Source organism: Phyllostomus discolor, chromosome 5 (assembly GCF_004126475.2).
Source record: "Phyllostomus discolor isolate MPI-MPIP mPhyDis1 chromosome 5, mPhyDis1.pri.v3, whole genome shotgun sequence".
In the NCBI taxonomy this organism is placed as follows: Eukaryota; Metazoa; Chordata; class Mammalia; order Chiroptera; family Phyllostomidae; genus Phyllostomus; species Phyllostomus discolor.
In genome coordinates this window covers 17024000-17043718 of record NC_040907.2, presented here as the reverse complement: position 1 = coordinate 17043718, position 19719 = coordinate 17024000, and the positions used below count along the sequence as shown (strand labels likewise).

General features: G+C 48.8%; 2 protein-coding genes across 2 annotated transcripts; one reads left to right on the top strand and one right to left on the bottom strand.

The window, feature by feature from the left end:
• Nucleotides 1–19: 19 nt before the first annotated feature.
• On the top strand, nucleotides 20–8354 carry GPN2 (GPN-loop GTPase 2). The gene is given in 8 exon segments (XM_028512610.2): nucleotides 20–216; nucleotides 218–254; nucleotides 256–329; nucleotides 331–808; nucleotides 1389–1545; nucleotides 4108–4268; nucleotides 5496–5626; nucleotides 7646–8354. Coding segments are annotated over 8 exon segments (1296 nt in total). The 5' UTR covers nucleotides 20–31; the 3' UTR covers nucleotides 7719–8354.
• An 8060-nt stretch (nucleotides 8355–16414) lies between these two features.
• SFN (stratifin) lies at nucleotides 16415–17758 on the bottom strand. The gene has a single exon (XM_028511590.2). The coding sequence runs from the start codon at nucleotides 17650–17652 to the stop codon at nucleotides 16906–16908; it is 747 nt and encodes a 248-aa protein (XP_028367391.1). The 5' UTR covers nucleotides 17653–17758; the 3' UTR covers nucleotides 16415–16905.
• Nucleotides 17759–19719: the final 1961 nt, after the last annotated feature.

Genomic DNA, 19719 nt, shown 5'->3' with positions numbered 1-19719 from the left:
GCCTGGGGGAAGTTTGGGGGAATCCCGGGAAATGCCCCCGCACGAACCCAACTTCCCAAGAACACCTCACAACGTCACCCAGTCCTCCGCCGGGGGCGAAGTGCCGCGCGCCGCCAGGACAGTCGGCGCTAAGCAGTGTCGTCACCGTGGGGGCGGGACTTCCTCCGCCGTTTCCGATGTCATCCGGAAGTCGGTGCTGGTGCAGTCTGTACCGGGCCTTTCAGGTTTTGCGTTGTTCGGCTCCCTGCTGTTGTAAATCCAGGTAAATCCAGGGCATCGCCACCGCAACCCACTCTTCCACCGGAGATCTCGTCGCCCTCGCTCTTGTCTCCGGCGTGATCGCCCTCCCTGTTTCTCCGCCCCGCTTACCTGCTGCTCACCGGACCGAGCGGGACTCATGGCGGGGGCTGCTCTGACCACGGCCTTTGGGCAGGCGGTGATCGGCCCTCCGGGTTCGGGAAAGACCACGTACTGCCTGGGCATGAGCGAGTTTCTGCGCGCGCTGGGTCGGCGCGTGGCGGTAGTGAACCTGGACCCGGCCAACGACGGGCTGCCGTACGAATGCGCGGTGGACGTGAGCGAGCTGGTAGGCTTGAGCGACGTGATGGACGCCCTGCGGCTGGGGCCCAACGGCGGGCTACTGTACTGCATGGAGTACTTGGAGGCCAACCTGGACTGGCTGCGTGCCAAGCTTGACCCCCTCCGTGGCCACTACTTCCTCTTCGACTGCCCAGGCCAAGTGGAGCTCTGCACGCACCATGGCTCCCTGCGCAGCATCTTCTCCCAGATGGCCCATTGGGACCTCAGGGTGCGTCTTGTGTTGGGCAGGCCCATTTTGCAGATGAAGGAACTAAGACAGGGAGGACGTGCCACACCCCCATGTCACACAGCGAGGTAGGGGCGGAGTTGCTTTGGAGTATAACAGGTGTGATTTAGAATTCTGGCTCTGCCATTGACTCACTATGTGGTCATTGGTAAGTCAGTTTGTCTCTCTGAATTTTTGTTTTCTCATCTGTACAATGGATGTGCTCGTGCCCAATTTGGGGTTATTGGAAGTATGGAAGGAGTTAAGTAGAAAATGACATGATGATTATTATTGTGAGTTAGGGGCAAGATTAAGTGAAAGAATGGAGTTAGATGTAGTGAAAATCTAACCATTTGCCCACTGGAAGGCTCAGTGCAAGGCATCTTGTAAGAAAAATGCCCCTATCTCCTGGGAGAAGGAAATGAGTGTGGCTATTAGAACAAAACAGAAGGAGAAAACTAATGGGGAGGGCTTGCACTCTGTCCTCAGGCACCCCCGGAAGGCCTATGGCTGGGGAGACATAGGCCCTAATTTTCCCTGCCTCCACAGACCCCTCTCACCCTGTCTCCTCCTCCCCTCCCAGCTGACTGCTGTCCACCTGGTGGATTCTCACTACTGTACAGACCCGGCCAAGTTCATTTCAGTACTGTGTACCTCCCTGGCTACCATGCTGCATGTAGAGCTGCCCCACGTCAACCTCCTCTCCAAGATGGACCTCATTGAGCACTATGGGAAGCTGGGTAAGTGCTCTTGTTTCAGTCTGGCAAGGTGTAGGGCAGTGGCTAGGCCAGAGTGAAACAGAAATCTCAGCTAAAGAGAGCCATCTCCAGGGACCATGCATGGCCTGGTGATCATAGCTACAGACAGGTCATGACCCCTGCCCATTTATTTTGTGCCAGATACTGTTCTGGCTTTTGGGGACAAGGGGTTACAGATAGCAATATGTGTTATGAAGGAATTAAAATTGAATGCTAGGACAGTGAGTGGTGGGAAGTGAGCAGTGCCGTCTTACCTGAGATTTGGTGAGGATCCTGCCAAGGGAGAACTGTTCTAGGCAGGGACCAGTAGGGGTAAGGGCCTTTCAGCAGGGAAGTGCTTTTTGTGTTCAAGGAAAGTGGGTGAGACAGGATAGCCAAAATAGTGGTCAGGGGAAAGGTGGTAGGAGAGGTCAGAGAGGTCGGCAGGGGCTAAAAACCTGTACTACTTTTTAAAGTATTTATTTGTTTACTTTTAGAGTGAAGGGGAGGGAGGGAGAAAGAGAGAGAGAGAGAGAGAGAGAGAAATATCAATGTTTGAGAACTACATTGATCAGTTGTCTCTCACACATCCCCAACTGGGGACCTGGCCCACAACCCAAGCATGTACCCTGACTGGGAATCAAACAAGCGATCTTTCGTTTTGCAGGCTGGCACTCAGTCCACTAAGCCACACCAGCCAGGGCAAAACCTGTACCATTTAAACACAGAAAAGTAATTGATGAGTATTAAGCAGGGGAATAACATGAACTGAAAATGTTATTCTGGCTGCTTTGTCAAGAATGAACTGAAAGGGGCAAAAGTAAAAACAGCTGCTTTAGGAGATTTTCATACCAGCCCAAGCAATTGTGATGGGAATGGAGAGAAATAGATTCAAAACTTACTCAAGAAATAGGATTTGTTTGTGGATTGGACATGGAGACAGAGGAATTAAGGGTGGCGTTCAGGTTTCTGACCAAGCCAGTGGACAGGTAAGGGTGACATTTATCAAGGTGGAGAAAATTGAGGGAAAAGCAGGCTGGTATGAGGCAGTGCAGTTTTATAAGGACCCTATAGCCAGAATTTCTTTCCCACAAAATTAGTGCTGTGCTGAGCTGGGGCATCAGTTCTCCTAAATAGTATCTCTAGCCACAGAGAAAAAAAAAAACAGCTGAAGTGACGGGCAGTGAGCAGGAAGGGAGGTTGTTGGGAGAGTGATATATAGGGGCCTTGTCCAGGGAAGGCCTGCTGGCTGCCAATCAGGACATGGAGGGATGTCAGCACCTCTGGTCAGAGTCCTGGTCCGTCTTTCAGCAAGCCCAGAAGAGCCCCATTTTACCTATGCCCGGATCTGTAGTCCTCCCTAGCCTCTCTCCCCCTTCCCAGCCTCCAGTCCACATGGCTATGTCATGGTCTTCAACCTTCCTAGCTTTGATTCTTGACAGTCATCCTCACAAGAGGCTGATAAGCAAGTCAGATGAGACAGCTGAGGCCCAGAGACCTTACACAAATCACACAGCTAGTGCGTTAGCTGAGGTGGAATCTAAACCCAGGTGTACCTGCCTCCACTCTCTTAATTTGGGTTGAGAAACGTACCTGTCAAGCAACCCAAGAAGTTTGTTGGAATGCCCAGGATGTTCTTTCTTGTAGGCACAAGGGTGTCAGTTTCTTTCCTGTTTAAAATTCTATTTACTTTTTTAGAGAGAGGGGAAGGAAGGGAGAAAGAGAGGGAAACATCGGTATGTGAGAGAAGGTTGCCGCTTGTGTGCCCTCAGTGGGGAACCATGCAACCCAGGCATGTGTCCTAACTGGGAACTGAACTAGCAGCCTTTAGGTTTGCAGGCCGGCACTCAGTCCATGGAGCCACACCAGCCAGGTAGGGGTGTCAGTTTCCAATCAGAGGTGATGTAGAATGTGGGAGACAGAGCTCAGGGAGTGAGTTGACGAATCTCTGATCTGACAGCCTAGTCCCTCAGCTCACTTTGGGACAGACCTGCTGAGCAGTACAACTGCCTGATTTTCCAGGCTGCAATGGACAATCCTTCCCTTAGTGGGAAGTTTGTAGTCACAGAACTGAGTCAGGAAGCCCTGAGTCATCTAGTCTGATCTCCCCACTTTACATGAAGAAGGAAATGTCCCAGAAAGGGAAAGAGGTTTACCCAGATGCCACCCTGCTGAAGTCCTTATAGTGTGTGCTGGATCCTGGGGATACCCGACTCTGAGCTTCATAAGGGAGGCACCAAGCACTGTACTTGGTACATGCTGGATGTCATTCTTTACTACTATTGACCAAGCACGTCTTTGTGCCAGGCACTGGGGTTTATAGCATTTACTGGTAGTCCTCACAGCAACCCTATGAGGTGAGTACCTGTCCATATGACAGCCAGTAACTGACAGAGCCGGGAGGTGAAACTATCTATTTTCTTCTTAGTAACCATTTTAATGTCATTGTTGAAAGAATAAATGAGGGAAGGAATAAAGGTAGAGAAAGAAAGAAAAAATACGGTTCCTGTCCTTGGGACTTTAGCCTGATGCCAACTACTCCTGAACATTGGTTTCTCTCCTTAGCCTTCAACCTGGACTACTACACAGAGGTCCTGGACCTCTCCTACTTGCTTGACCACCTGGCTTCTGATCCTTTCTTCCGCCACTACCGTCAGCTGAATGAGAAACTGGTGCAGCTCATTGAAGACTACAGCCTGGTCTCCTTCATTCCTCTTAATATCCAGGTATCAGGGACTAAGAAGCCTCTTCCCTTAGCTATAGGCTCTGGCAGTGTCTGGAACCTCACCAAGCCAAGTGTACAGGAGGCTTTGAGTGCTCAAACAGGCTTTGTCCTGGGTCCAATTATCATCCATTGCCCTTGGTTTGGGGACCAGGGGCTCTGGTGAGCAGGATTCCAAGAAAGAGGGTGGGCCAAACTTTGGCCCTATCTGTTCTGTGTTTCTGGGTCCTCTGCACACATGTTCCCTCCTCAGTGTGAGAATGGATGAGATCAGAAAATCACCAGCAAGGGACTTGACCAAAACCAGGAACAAGTCTCTCGGGCTCCTTCAATGTGAACAACTGCTTGTTGACTTTGCAAAGTCATACCCAACCACTGTGCCGCTGTGCCTCTCACCTTCACCCTGCAGAGATAAGCTGGGAGACTTGAGTGAACTTGTCTCTTCCCTTTTTAGTGCCACATTCTTCTCTAAAATGAGTTGAATTCTATAATATTAATCATAACAACTACTACTTTCTTAAAAATTGACTTTTAGAGAGAAACATCGATTTGTTGTTTCACTTACTTATGCACTCATTAGTTGATCCTTGTGTGTGCTCCGACTAGGGATCGAACCCACAACTTGGGTGTATTGGGACAATGTCCTAACCCACTGAGCTACCTGGTCAGGGCATGACTACCACTTATTGAAGGCTTTCTATGCTAGGCATTGTGGTAAGGGACTGTAATACATTACTTTGATCTTTTTTTCCTGACATGTGAGTATGAATTGTTCTTATTACTTTAATGTGGATGAGTAAATAAATAAGTTACATGCCTATTTATTGGGTGCTTACAGTTAGCTAAGTACTATGCCAGGCACTGGGAATACCTTGACAAATGAGTCCCTGATCTTGAGGGTGGCACAGTTGAGTAGGGGAGGCAGGTGAGCTAATAATTTATTAATAGTAAGATGGTAGGATCAGAGTTGCAATAGGGATAAACCCAGGGGGCTGTGATTGTGCATAGAGGAGCTTATTGTTCTAATTGAGGTGGATTGGTGGTCAGGGAAAATGGGCTGTGGCCAGACCTCTGGGAACATGGAGAACTACTCCAGGCCAAGGAAGCTGCATATACAGAGGCTTCATAAGGGAAGATTGAGGAGGGTGTTTGGATACAGCAGACAGTTTGATATAACCTCACTTCCACATGCCTGTTTTACTCACGAGCCATTTCTCTCCTCTCTGCCTAGGACAAGGAGAGTGTCCAGCGGGTCCTGCAGGCTGTGGATAAAGCCAATGGCTACTGCTTTGGGGTCCAAGAGCAGCGAAGCCTGGAGGCCATGATGTCTGCTGCAATGGGAGCCGACTTCCACTTCTCCTCGTATCCTTGCTGGCTAGCCTCTTAGCCACAGTCAAGTTGAGGGGCAGGGGGAAGAAATGAGACATGGGCCTCAGGAATGGCTGCATCTACCTTTGTAGATGACTGATTTTATGTGAACCAATTGAGCTCCCTGGTGACTGTCTTTCGTGTACAAAGGGTGGTTCCTTAGAAGGCTTTGGGGTTGGTTGTACCTGAGGACAAGGAAGGATATTGATAAGGAGGAGCAGCAAATACAGAGGCTCAGAAATGAAAGGGCACTGGTCACTCCAGAGAGAAGCAACGGGTTCAGTTTACCTAGTGTCTTGAGTGTGAGGGTGCGAGGTGGGGTGCAGGGCTGGCAATGGAGTGCGTGAGTGCCCTGCTGAAGAGTGTGGACTTCAGCTCCTGGGCGAACAGGAGCAGCCAGCATAGTGTTGTTGAGCAGGGTGAGACATCTCCTCCAAGTGTGGAAAATACATTTAAGGAATATGATTGTGGGCAGGAGAGGTATTATAGTCTCTAGAAGAGAAGAGATAAAATGTTAATGGTGAGAGTAGAAAGAAGAATGTGGATTAGAAAAATGTTAAGGTGATAGACTACCAGCGTTTGTGACTAGATGGTTGTAAGATAGATGGAGGTGGAGCAGAATTTAGATTCTGGTTTCTGGCTTAGACAGTGGTGTGGGTGGTTGTGCTAGTCACTGAGGCAAGGGAAGAAAGAGGGAGGTTTGTCAGGTGGATAGAAGGGATGGGAGCTGACAGATGTGCTATGTTTGAGGGGCCCCGGGGCAGTCAGAGCTGTCTGGGAGGCAGCTAGACCTTCAGAACTGGACCAGTGCGGGTGGAGCTGAGGTCATGTGCAGAAGTCTCACAGGTCACATATGAGGTAGGACAAGGGAAGTCCAGGCTTTCTAAGCTGGTGTCAGACATTTGGCATCTACACGGGATACTGGAGACAAGGTGGGGTGGGAGGGCTCCAGAGTCCTTGGACAGGGAGGACAGTAGTTCCAGCTGACACTTACTGACCTGTGTCAGACCCTTTCACACGTGAGAAACAACACTCACAGGGAAACAGACGAGTTGCAAATGATGGCAGTAGAGCATGCAGTGCTGCAGAAGGGACTGAGGAGCTGCCTCACACATGTAGTTAATGTTGGCAAAGTCAACTGCATTTGCTCAGCAAAAAAGGGAAGGGGCACTTTCAATAGTGCTGTGATGTTTTGCACACCATACATTATGCAGTCATATTATCATATAGGGTTCTGTTCATAAAACCATGTATACTGTATTTAATAAGTGATTTAAGGAATTTTAAGAGCATTTTATTTTGGTTTTGATTCTCTGCATGGTTTGTTTATTTTCAATTTTTCAGTTATAGTTTACTTTCAGTATTGTTTTGGTTTCAGGTGTTACATCATAGTGGTTAGACAAATACTGTACTTTACAAAGGAATTTTAAGGGTATTTTTAACCATATACATTTGTGCTGATTTTAGATTCTACCCTGCATCCTAACTTCCTTAGGGTTCATCTTCACTCTGTGTATAATTAGGGACTGGTATAAAGAAAGGAGTGCATGGGTAAAGAGAGCTTTGTTGTGTAGTGGCATTTGAGTTGCGTCATCTCAAAGTGAGGGTCAGCCAGGTTGACTTAAGAGGGAAAGGGAATGCAAGGCAGAGAACAGTGTATACAAAGGCATAGGAGTCCAAGACTGAGACAGGTCTGGGGGGTTGCAAGTAGAATGGCATGACTTGTGGGCATGACATTGGTCTGGCTCGAAGTGTGTGTCATAATGCAGAGCTTAAGGGTTACCACTCTCTGGTCCTTTAACCCTCAGCAGTGTGAGGAAGAGGTGAATATGGGAGCATTTGAGTCGGGTTGCTTTGATAGGCTTCTCGGACCCAGTTGGTCCCTGTTGCCTGAGGCTGTAATTACGAGGAAGGGGAAAGGATGCAAGCACTCTGCCAGACGTGGTTGGAAGGCTGTCATCAGTAGAGGTCAGATCCTGCCCATGCTGCCATCCTTGACCGACTCTCCCGCAGCACCCTGAGCATCCAGGAGAAGTACCTGGCACCCTCAGACCAGTCAGTGGAGCAGGAAGCCATGAAGCTGTAACCCCCAGCTGGACTCTGGAGAATAAGACACGTAAAGAAGCACCGGGGAAAGCGGCAACTCCCTGTGAGCAGTGGACAGCTCAGCAGGCTGCAGGTCCAAGAACAGTCCTCCCTGCCAGAGTGGTGAAGGGACACTCAGCCCTGCAAAGGACTCCTGGCCAAAGGCCAGGCATGGCTCAAGCAAAGCACCACCATATCGTCAGTGCTTACAAGCCCTGGGCACTGTCACTGGGAGTTCAGCACTGGCCCTACTCGGACTGTGGTGGGATGTGCCACAATACAAGAGTTTATTTTCTTCTACATTTTGTGGCTTTCAAACTTCCATCAACCATCCAGGGAGCTGGGACAGAACGAGTGAATGTCATCTTCCCTCAGAAGAGTTCTATTTCTTCATGCAGGGCAGTGTTTCCCCAAAGCACAGGATCACACTAGAGGATAGACATTTATTCTCCATTTGTGTACTTAGGTTAATCTTCAGTTTTAACAGTGAACCTTAAGCTTGAGGCAAGACTTCCGAACTAGATCTTAACTTTTTATTTTCATTGTATTTATTTCATGGTTTTATTCTGCTTTTGGCAAGTGCTAGTTAGTTTCCATTTATAGTAGTGATTAAAAGTTTACTTTAAAAATGAAGTTATTTATACAAGGTGCATTTTTTAAAAAAGATTTTATGTATTTATATTTAGAGGGAGGGGAAAGAAGGGAGAAAGAGAGGGAGAGAAACATCGATCAGTTGCCTCTCACGTGCCCCCAACTGGGGACCTGGCTGGGAAGTGAACCAGCAAACTTTTGGTTCTCAGGCCAGCACTTAATCCACTGGGCCACACCAGCCTAGACATAGAGTGCATTTTTTAAAGGACAATATTAACACATTGTATGCGGGAAACGTATTTATACGTTTTACATTGACTGGTAGTAGAGCGTGCAATAAAAACTACCCGCAAACAATGTGTCAAGTACATAATGTGACATGAGGGGCATGGGAAAAATTAAGATGATACAAAGTTGGAAATACTGGTTTTTGCTTCCTTTGCTCTACTTGCAATTGGTAGGATGCAATTTGTATTTTTAACCAATAGGTGGCTACCCAGGCTTATTTTTGCAGTTGTAGCTTGGAGGTTCAAGGGGACAGATGGCAGTTGTGCCAGAAGTCTTATTTGCAGATATTTGGTCCTGTTAACACATGTAAAGGGCTACCATTTTACAAAGTGTTTCCACACACGGTCCTCCTGTGGTTCCACAGCAACTCCTAAGGATACAAACAAGATGGGGACTGTTAGTAAGCCCCACTTTGCAAGAAGGAAAAAGATGCATTTGAAGTTCGGTCAGCCTGACTATCTGGCTCACTTTGCTGACTTCTTAATTGTGAATACTTACTGGTGACAAGTCGTGGTTCATATTCCAGAGAATTTGAGGCCAATTGGAAGGATTTATTTATTTATTTATTTATTTTAAAGATTTTATTTATTTTTAGAGAGGGGAAAGGGAGGGAGAAACAGAAGGAAACATCAATGTGTGGTTGCCTCTTGCACACCCCTTACTGGGGACCTGGCCTGCAACCTAGGCATGTGCCCTGGCTGGGAACCCAACCAGCAGCCCTTTGGTTCGCAGGCCTGGGCTCAGTCCACTGTGCTACATCAGCCAGGGCAGAAGGAAGAATTTAGATACCTTTAGAGTGTTACTGAATCATAAATCCAGGGGGAAGATAGGTCACTAGCGATTTGGGCAGTTTAAGAAAATCTATTCTGGCCTTGGCTGGTGTAGCTCAGTGGATTGAGTGGTGGCCTACAAAACAAAGGGTTGCCAGTTCAAATCCCAGTCAGGACACATGTCTGGGTTGTGGGCCAGGTCCCCAGTTTGGGGCACATAAGAGGCAACCAAACATTGATGTTTCTCTCCCTCTCTTTCTCCTTCCCTTTAAAAAAAAAAGAAAAGAAAATCTATTCTGAAGTAGTGTTGAGATGCTGACTGAGCTTTGCTTTCCAGTTTTGACACCCAGAGCGGAGTGAAGCACTACGAAGAGCCTCCTGTGGCTGGAACAGTATGAAAGCAGCCAATCTTTGCTCCCACGCCTGGTGTTACAGGGGATAATAATTGGGTGCTGCTTCCCCCGCCTCTTTCATCTGCAGAGTTCAAAGCACCACACTCCTGTTAACACCCTATATAGTAGGTGGGAAGTATCAACAGAGCAAGCTAGGGAAACTGAGGCCAGGAGACCCAGCCTGGGGCTGGCCATGAGTCACCTGTGGGGCCTGAAGCCCAGGAATCCTGATGCCCCGGCTGCTGGGCAAATCACACATCGGGGAGTAAGAATGGGTGCTGTGTTTTTGAAAATAGTACCAATAGCTGTGGTCATGGCTTTTGATGCCTACGCCATCACAGACGCCACAGATGTCACCAAAGCAAGCCACTTGGAAAGAAGTGTCATTTAGAACTTTATAGGCTCGTATCCAAGCACCCTCAGCATTCATTCTTTGCAGTCATGGAGTAGAGAAGGATGGAATAATCCAAAATTTTATTTTCAAATTTTCAAAACTTTATTTGTGTGACAGTAAGGACGTTTTCTACTCCAGTAAATGTAGCTTTCTCTGCCTCCCACTGGTCGCAGAATGTTGGGGACTGGATGGCACAATGCAGACAGGATTACATGTCTGGGCTCCAGGTGAGGTCTGTTCAGCAATATGAATGTGTAGAGTAGAAGACAGCCCATTTTCCAGTATGGTGGGGATATGGCATCTGTCCTTAAGATTTCTTAATTTTTTAAAAATTTCCTGGTGAAAATAGCAAAATAAAAACTTGGGAAATAAAAAGAAAATTAGACCCATAATCCTGTAACAAAAATATAATAAATTTTATATTTAAATGTATATTGTGTATATATTTTCCTATACATGTAGAGGGATAGTTATAGCATTTATATAAGTGAGATATAATTGCTTTGTAACTTGCTTTTTATAGTTGATGTAATTAAAAATATAAAAACTTTTTTGTTTACATGATAATATTCTGGTATGGGTAAAACGTTGTGTACCTATTTAGATTCCCATGGCTAGCCTGTAAGTCATCACCGTTTTTTTGCTATTGTAAATAGTGCTGTGATTAACATCTTTGTACCCAAACCTTTGAGTCTTTGACTTTTAACTTATAACATCCTAGAAATAAAAAAAGCTGGTGTTTTCCAGGTCCGAATTCATATTGCCAAAGTGCCTTCCAGAAAAGTGCCATTTTACATCCAAAGGCACTTCCTGAAAGTGTCCCTCTTTCCCCCAGACCTTACTGGACTGGCAAGTTGTGAACAACTTGTGGAGGAAGGAAAGCATGTCTGAGTACCTTAGAAGGGACCTTCTTGGTCATCTCCACTGACCACTGATACTAGGATAGATGCATGTCCTGGCTCTGAATTGGGACCCCAACAATTGGAAGATAGCATTTGGAACTTCTCAGAGACCATAGTTCATTGGAAAGGCTCCCAGCCCAGACAAAGGGGCTTAGGAGTGAGGGCGACACCCTGAAGTCCACAGAGCTGAAGCACAGCCAGCCTGCTTTCAGCTGTTTCTGAATTAGCAAAATGCTCATCCCCAGTTGACTGAGACTAGGAAGCCTGAGCCCATTAAGTTCTGTGGGAAGGTCAAACTTGGAGATTCTCTGTCCTTTCTCAAGACTACTGAGAGAGGGGGAATGACTTCAGACCCATCTCAGCACTACCAAGTCCCACCAGCTTTTTAAAGCAGTGCGGAGGCCCAACTGCCCCCAGACTCCTGGAAGGAAATTCTCTGGCAAGCGGAGTAGCTCCCTTCCTGCCCCTTCTCTTCGCTCTTGCCCCTGGCCATGGAGCCCTTCCTGGCCATGGAGCCCTTCCTGGCCTGGGCCCCAGGCTCCATGGAGCCTGGTCTGGGCTGCCCACATCCACTTTCTGTTCCTTTTAGAAGGACGGATTCCAAGTTAGCACATATTTCAATGTCCTCAGGCCTATTGAGGACAGGGGAAGTCATAAGTCTCATTTACGATCCATTATGGCCTTCATTTCCTACCGGGGAGCCAATTTCAGGCAGCCCCAGAAGTTCAGGTGAGGATCTGTGAGGGGGTAGGCCCAGGATTTGGAGTCCAACTAAAGTGAAAAAAGATGAGTATTGATAAAAATGCTCTGGACTGGAATATATAACAAAGTTTCAATTTCTTTCCCCATCCAAAACCTTGAAACAGTGTGGAAGAGGGAGATGAAAGGCCCCTTCAAAGCCATCCCAAATAAACATAAAATCTCAAGAAGTGTGCTTACTGTGCAAATACAGGTCTCTTCACACTGACTGGTGGCCTCTTCCTGTATATTAATCCTGGAGATTCCACATTGCTCTGTGGAATCACAATCTATTCTAAGTTAAAAATTAGTCCCCTCTACACTCAGACAAGGAAATTTCAGGTTAACTTTATTCTGGAGGAAGAAAGGGGAGAAAATGTGTCTTCCTCCCTCCCTTCCTCCTTCCCTTCCACCGTTCCTCCCTCTCTTTCAACATATATTTCTTGGATACCATAATCTGATGTATTAAGTACTGTACCTAGCCACAGATTGAAGACTCCATGAGTTCAGAGTCTGGGATCTCCTTTTATCTCTAGACAAAGAGTTAAATTTCCCAGAGAGCAGTAAGGAGAAGATTGGGTGGAGATGAGAGATGAATCATCCTCAGACACCCCTAGGGTGACATACCTGTCTACTGCCCCCACAGACATTCCGGGCCCCTGAATCAGTGAGTAGGTGGGGCTGGGGGGGTCGGCGGTGGAAGGAGGGGCACCTACCCTGCAAAAACCTGCCTTCCTCACCCCCTCCACACAGCAAGGATTGTGGGGTGGGTAGGCCCTGTGAACAGGGTGAAGAATTGAAAAGGAACAAAAAATGTAACCAGATTAAGGAAAGCTTAACTTGGGGAACAAGCCAGAAAATTCACCCACTACACAGTTTTTTCTCATTTAAGACAATAACTTTTTGCTGGGCCCTGGGGTGGCATTAGACTGAGAGTAGAATAATTCTTTCTTGATTCGTAGGAATAGGGCAGCATAGCAAAGTGTGGTTCTTTTCAAACTTATTTTTAACTCATGTAACTCCAATATACAATACAGACATACATGTGGCTATTTGAGCCATTTGCGGAAATGAGAAACCCTGACCACTGGGCTCCTGCTTTGTGGCAACTTCTGGGGAACCCTCTGAACACACTCTGAAAACAACTGTTGTAGTTAAAACCACAGACTTTGGAGTCAGATCTATTCCACTCTCCAGGCACATCAAGAGTTGTATAACCTTGGTTATTAGGTTATTGAGCTACACTGAGCCCATTCTCTTCATCTGCAAAACAAAGGTGAGAACAGCAGTTATGCCCACTACTATTGTTACAGTACTCTGTTCTCTAGGAAGAAGCCGGAGTGGGGCCCTGTTGATGGGAATAATCTTGGTGTGAGCCTCTGAACTCAGGTTTAACCCCAAAAAGGCACTGGACAGTTGGACCCTGGTTGTGTGTATCTGTGTGTGTGTTAGGAGTAAGAGTATCTTGCCTTTCTGGAAGGAGCCACAGTGGCCTGCCTACCCCCAGTGCCTTGGCCTCCCTATGATGGATGCCTGGTTGGTTCTGAGAAGGCACATTGAATCCAATGCCTTGCCTCCATCACCCACTCCTGTGGATCTATGGAGCCAGTTAAGAGTGAGTATCTTCTCTAGAAAATTTTAGGTTGCAAATTTTCCCCATATCAGTCAAATTCTTAAGAGAGGATGATCTTCGAAACCCTGAGCGTATAGAAAGGATAGGGCTGTGATTATTTAAATCTCTGTGAGCCAACCTCTGTCTATAGTCCTGCCTCCTCTCAGAACCAGCTGTATTTCCATTTCCACAACTCAGGATCTGTCACTACACCAGATTTCCAGGCACTTGGAAGGATGGTTTTAAAATTGAGTTTGGAGCACCTTCCTATGCACAAAACCTTTCTGGAGACACAGTGGGAAGAAAGGATGAATAATGGGACAAAGTTACTATTTTTAGAGAGCTCTCTGAGGAGACAAGAAATAAACACAGGACATAGCTGCAAACCCAGAGGTAGAATCAAGTAGCTATGAAGTCATAGCTGAATAAATGCACCTATATAAAGGAAAAGAGATGGTAAAATAGTGCATATCCAAAGCTCTGTAAATGTATTGAAGGGAGAGGGAAGCTGGTCAGTCATGTTTTGACCCGGAGATGGGCTTTGAAATTTGGAAAAGCTTACAGCAGTGTGCTCCCGTGGAGAGGATGATGGGAATGGGAGAATGGCCACCATGAAATTTCCAGGGGAACTTGGTTGGCGTTCTTACCTGCTTTGCCTTCTGGAACTGATTTTTAAACAGATAAAATTCAAATACTATAAAATTCATCCTTCTAATGTGTACAGTTCATTATTTTTTTATATATGCACAAAGTTGTGCAAATATCACCACAATTTAATCCAGAACATTTCATCGCTCCAAAAAAAAACCTCTGTACCCATTAGCAGTAGGACTGAGCTTTCTAAAATGGCAAATCTAGGCCAGGAAAAGATGGCAAGAAATACTCACTGAAACTCCACTCTGGGTAACAGTAAGAAAGCTTTACAGAGATTAAAAAAAAAAAAAAAGTCAAAGATAAAAAGGTCTGTGACCCTCATGACCTGTTGCCTAAGCCAACTCACATTTAGCCATCTGATTTGATGGTGTTCTAATCCACACCATATGCTTTTGAAATCCTTCAGCACCAACATGCTCATTTCTTTCTCCATATAGGTCAACAGCGAGTGGTGAAGAGAGAGAAGGTGAAGTCAGAGGCTGAGAGAAAATAAAGAAGTTCCTTTCCCAAAACCTATCCCATTAAGAGAAAGTTACCAGACCTGTCTGGTAAGAGAAACTGGGTCACTTTCAGAGCGGAGGGGGAGTCACTTGCCCTAGTCCAGAGGCTCTGCCTGATTTGGAAATCCAACACACTTCCAGGAAAGGAGAGGAGAAAATAGGGGACTCAGAAGGCATTGCAGTGGTCCTGCCAATTTCCCTTGTAGAACTACTAACACTGATAAGAGCCCTTCAATTTTGAGTTCCATGGGTGTGGCCAAACTTGGATTCTTGATGAGGCTGGACTGAGCTCCTGCAGTCACGCCAGCAATTTTCAGGGGCCCAGTGAGCACGCAGGTCAGCTTTGGCAGTAAAGCTGCTCCTCAAGACTGGGCCTGACTGATGATTCTGCTTTTGGCACAGAAATACTGGATAAATCCTAGACTATTATAGATGCTAGAAGGATTAATAGCTAACATGTACTATGAACTACTCTAAGTGCATTTATTTTTCTCAAATTTCACAGCAACTCTTAAGAGGAAGGTACTATTTTTTAATCCTCACTTTATAAACGAGGGCACAAAAGTTAAGCAAGGTTAAGGACCTTGGCCAAGGCAGGATGGGAGTCAACCCAGGCGGTTTGACTCCAGAACTCAGATTCTTCAGGTTTCGAGATCCTTAAGGTCAAGCCCCTTTACACACAGAAGGGGAAACTAAGGCCCAGCAGGGTATAATGGCTTTTCCAAGGTCCCACAACCAAGTCTAGGTCCCACAACACAATCTAAGCCTCCTGGCCACTACTAGTTCAGGGCTGCCTGGAATCTGGCGTGTGGTGTGGACCCCTTGGTGGCTTCTCCCAGCTGGCCCTGCCGGCCAGGCACCCAAGGTTACGCAGATGACTCAAAGGGAGGGGACTGCTTTTTCCGGACCGCCCCGTTCCGCAGCTCTGCGGATCCTAGATCCCGGGGCGGGCGGGTAGCAACCTGTTTGAGTGAAACCCGGAAAGCGCCGCCCCCGGCGCTCGGCGAGCCTTGAGAGATCCTCAGTTCCGAAAGGGAGTCTCGGCGTCCGCAAAGCCCGCGGGCGACTGAAGGCGGGCGCGCGGCCGCCGCGCACTCTCCCATTGGCCAGTACTTCGAGCAGCCCCCTCCCGTGACTGGACAATCTTGGCCTCGGGCCCGCCTTCAGCCGGCACCGCGCCGGGCGGCCGCAGGGCTAGGCGCGTTGCCTCTCGGCGGGTAGGCGGCGAGTGGGCGGTGGGGGACGGTGGTCGCCCGCGGGAGACGGACTTCAGTTTTCCGAGGCTCTGCCCACCCAGCTTGCGCATTCTCTCCGCCAGCCCGTTCCGTTTTGTCCCGTCTACGAACGCTGTGGTGCGTTCTCCTCTCCTCAGAACAGGGGTTGCGTCACAACCCCATTAACCACCGTTAATGGTGGCGTCACATTCTGCCCCAGATCGTACTTCCCGCCGCTCAGTTCTGAGCACCTGATGGGACTATCCCCCGCTTTCAAATCGGGGGCACTCAGTGCTGCTCACTACAGCATATTCGTACGGCGCTGTCCTCAAACCTTATACCTGAGGCTTCACTGGTTTCCTGCCCCCCTCAGATCTGAGCTCTTCAGCAGAAGAGCCTTAGAGCCGCCTTTGCGCTCACCTGACCCTCCGCGGACCAGACCTGTTTGTTTGGGGCCTGACGGAGAGCGCCCGACCCCAGCTTCTCACCTGGAGTCACCGGCCCCAAAGTCATGCGTGCGGGTCACTAAGCCAGCCCCGCAGGAAGTTAGGGCCCCAAGTCAGGGGGCCAAAATCAGGTTTTCTGTAAAGCATACACCAGTACTAGTCCCAGCCCTCCGCCAATAACTGGAAAAGACAGGAGGAGTGTCACAAGGGAACTTTATTGAGAGGAAACATGGTCACACCCAGCAGACATGCTTTCCCTCTCATTCTGGGTCTCTCTCTCTCTCTCTCTGTCACACACACACACACACACACTCACACTCATCTCCAGCCTCTGCCACACAGTCCACTTCTCAGCCACAAGGGTGGGACACTCCTCAATTCCTAAGATCCAGATGCAGCAGGGGCAGGAAGGAGTCAAGAGGACGAAGGAAATGACCTGGTTCACGGGTGGGGTCTCAAGGAGGGGGTGCAGAGAGCAGGGCTGGGTGAGCACCCGACAGTGCCAGAAGAGTGGGATCCAATGGTTCCAGGAGGCCCGGCTCCGCTGGTCCCTCTCTATGGAGCTTCTCTGAGCTGGGGCAGAGCATTTAGGGAAAAGGGTCGGGCCTCCCACCCCATACTAGTCCTCTCTGCTAGGGGTGGGGGACAGGAGTAGGCAGGGCAGGGCAGGGAGGGTAGCGGTGTGGTTCAGCTCTGGGGCTCCTCTGGTGCTTCACACCCCTCTTCTCCAGCGTTGTCGGCCGTCCACAGAGTCAGGTTGTCTCGAAGCAGCTGCATGATGAGGGTGCTGTCTTTGTAGGAGTCCTCACTGAGGGTGTGCAGGTCAGCCATGGCCTCATCGAAGGTGGTCTTGGCCAGTGAGATGGCCTCCTCAGGGCTGTTGGCGATCTCATAGTGGAAAACAGAAAAGTTCAGGGCCAGGCCCAGGCGGATGGGGTTGGTGGGTGGCATCTCCTTCTTGCTGATGTCCATGGCTTCCTGGTAGGCTGACCGGGCAGAGTCGATGATACGCTTCTTGTCATCACCGGTGGCCACCTCGGCCAGATAGCGGTAATAGTCACCCTTCATTTTCAGGTAGAAGACCTGGCTTTCGGCATCACCAGCCTTCTTGATGAGGTGGGAGTCCAGCAGGCCCAGCACGGTGTCGCACACGCCCCGGAGCTCAGTCTCCACCTTCTCCCGGTACTCTTGAACCTCTGGGCCCTTCTCCTCCGAGCCTTCCTCGTTGCTTTTCTGCTCAATACTGGACAGGACCCTCCAGGCAGCCCTCTGGCCACCCACCACATTCTTGTAGGCCACTGACAGCAGGTTTCGCTCTTCGCAGGAAAGCTCCTCACCCTTTTCCACAGCGCTTTTCATGAAGGCTGCCATGTCCTCATAGCGTTCAGCCTGCTCTGCCAACTTGGCCTTCTGGATTAGACTTGCTCTCTCCATGGCTCTGGGGACAGACAGACAGACAGGCGTTGGGCTAACTGGCTGCCTCAGGATCAAGCTGGGTTCTGTGCCTCTCCAGTTCCCTGCCTGCCTTTTGGCTGGATGGACTGGCCCAGAGAAGGGTGGGGAGGGAGGGGCAGAGGGCGGGACTGGGGACCTGGACCTCCCTCCCTCTGCTCTTCTCACACCCTTTCCGGTCTTCCTTAAAGGTAAAAGGGCTGGGATGTGGGGTGAGTCATCCGGACAGTCAGCAGGAGAAGTCTGGGCGTTGGCCCCACCTGCACAAGCACCTTTCCAGGCTCTATTACATGGGTGCCCGCCTACATTAGGTAGCTGCCCCACTTTCTCAAATCGTCTTCTCCTTCACGATGTCCTTCCAGGGGCTAAGGATGGCTTCAGCCACCTGGCTGCATCAGCCTAGGCAGACTCGATAAATCCAGGTGCAGGAGGATGGTGTTCCTATTCCTGCCAGATAGGTTCCTATTCCTGCCAGATAGGGAGATCATTCATGTTTAGGTAGGTCTCTGCAGTTTCCCCGAGCACCTCCATATCCATTACCTAATTTAACCCTTACTGTGTCTGTGAGGTGCCTAAGAATGTGACTACTACCCTACTTTAGAGATAGGAATACTAAGGCTCAGAGAGGGATAAGATCTGCTCAAGGTCACACAGCTACTAAGTCCCTATTCTACTTCCTTTGGTTTCTCTCCCATCAAGGCCTCGGACTTGGGAGCTCCAGGATGTATTTAGAAGTGAGATAGAAGCTTCTTGAAATGGTTCCATCCCCCATCCTCATTCTCCCTTAGGGTCTTGTCCCCTCTGAACTCCCAGGATGCACAGGTGGCAGTTTTCAGGGTGCCACTTAATGAGGTATTTAATGAGCAGCCTCTGACGCTCTAGCCCAGCCGTTGTAATTAGTCACCCAGTAGGTTTGTTGGACACCTTTCCCATCACAGCACAATTTTCCCTTTCAAGTTGGTGGCCTGTTGCCACTTGTTTGAGGACTTACCCTCTGGCTCTCCACGCCAGGTCACCTGCCCCCTCCAAGTCGCCAGCCATCCTGTATCAGTGGGGCTCACAAAGGGTGGGGGCCCAGCTTGCTGGCTGCCCCACTTTCCTGCCTGACTCAGCTCACCCTCTGTCAGAGGCTGGGAAGCAGGCCACCTGGGTGCTCAGCCCAGTTTGGTTCCCCAGGGGGGACGCTAGCAACTGGGGAGAGAGATGGGACCAAGAAAAAGGAGGTGGCGATGACACACACCATTCTATTTTATGGGGCAGCAGTCCCAGCTGAGCGCTGCCTCCCATAGCCTGCCTCTCAAGAGTTTTTCCTGCCCTTTCCTTTGACCATGGCCCCACCTCTGACCTCTGTCAGAGGCCTCAGAGATGGAGAGGTCTCTGTTGCCAACTTTCTGTCCCTGTTAGCTGGGGTGCTGTCCTTATGCAGCCAAGAGTTGTGTTGGCACTGTGCCCATGAAGATGGGTTCCTGCTTATCTGCCCCACCCCTAGCTAAAGCTCAGGTGGGGCTCAGGGTGGGGCTCTCCTCACCGGGATCCAGCCAGCTTAATCCTGGAGCCAGGACCAATTCACACACCTGTCCCTCCCCAAGTCCGAGTTCCTGTCTGCCTTGGTGTGTGAATACCCATCCTCCCCTTCTGGAGAGAGGGAGGCTTAGGCCCAAGGATGAGCTCTGCCCCTTAGGAGCAAAAGTAGGGACATATCTGGGCTGATGCTACAGGTTTCCCAAGGAAGCAGAAGGAATTTTGGGCTTGATACCCTGAAGGCTTTGCTTAAATCAGACAGAAAAAGATGGAAAGGAAATGCAATTTACAGAGGGCATTTTTAAGTAGTGAGACTGTGAGTGATTGTTTCCCCTTTTTGTATTCTCAAGTTACCAGTCATGAATGTGAAATATTTTTCTGAGAGACAGAATAGCCAGTATCTTTGGAATCAGACCAGCTGGGTTCAATTCTTACAGGCTGTTGTGGCCTGTGCCAAGTGACTTCGCCTCTGTGAGCCTGTTTTCCTAAGTGTAAAATGGGGCTTGTTGGGAGGGTTAAATGAGTTGA

Coding starts and splice junctions, on each gene's coding strand:
- SFN (XM_028511590.2), bottom strand. CDS start 17,652: ATGGAGAGAGCAAGTCTAATCCAGAAGGCCAAGTTGGCAGAGCAGGCT.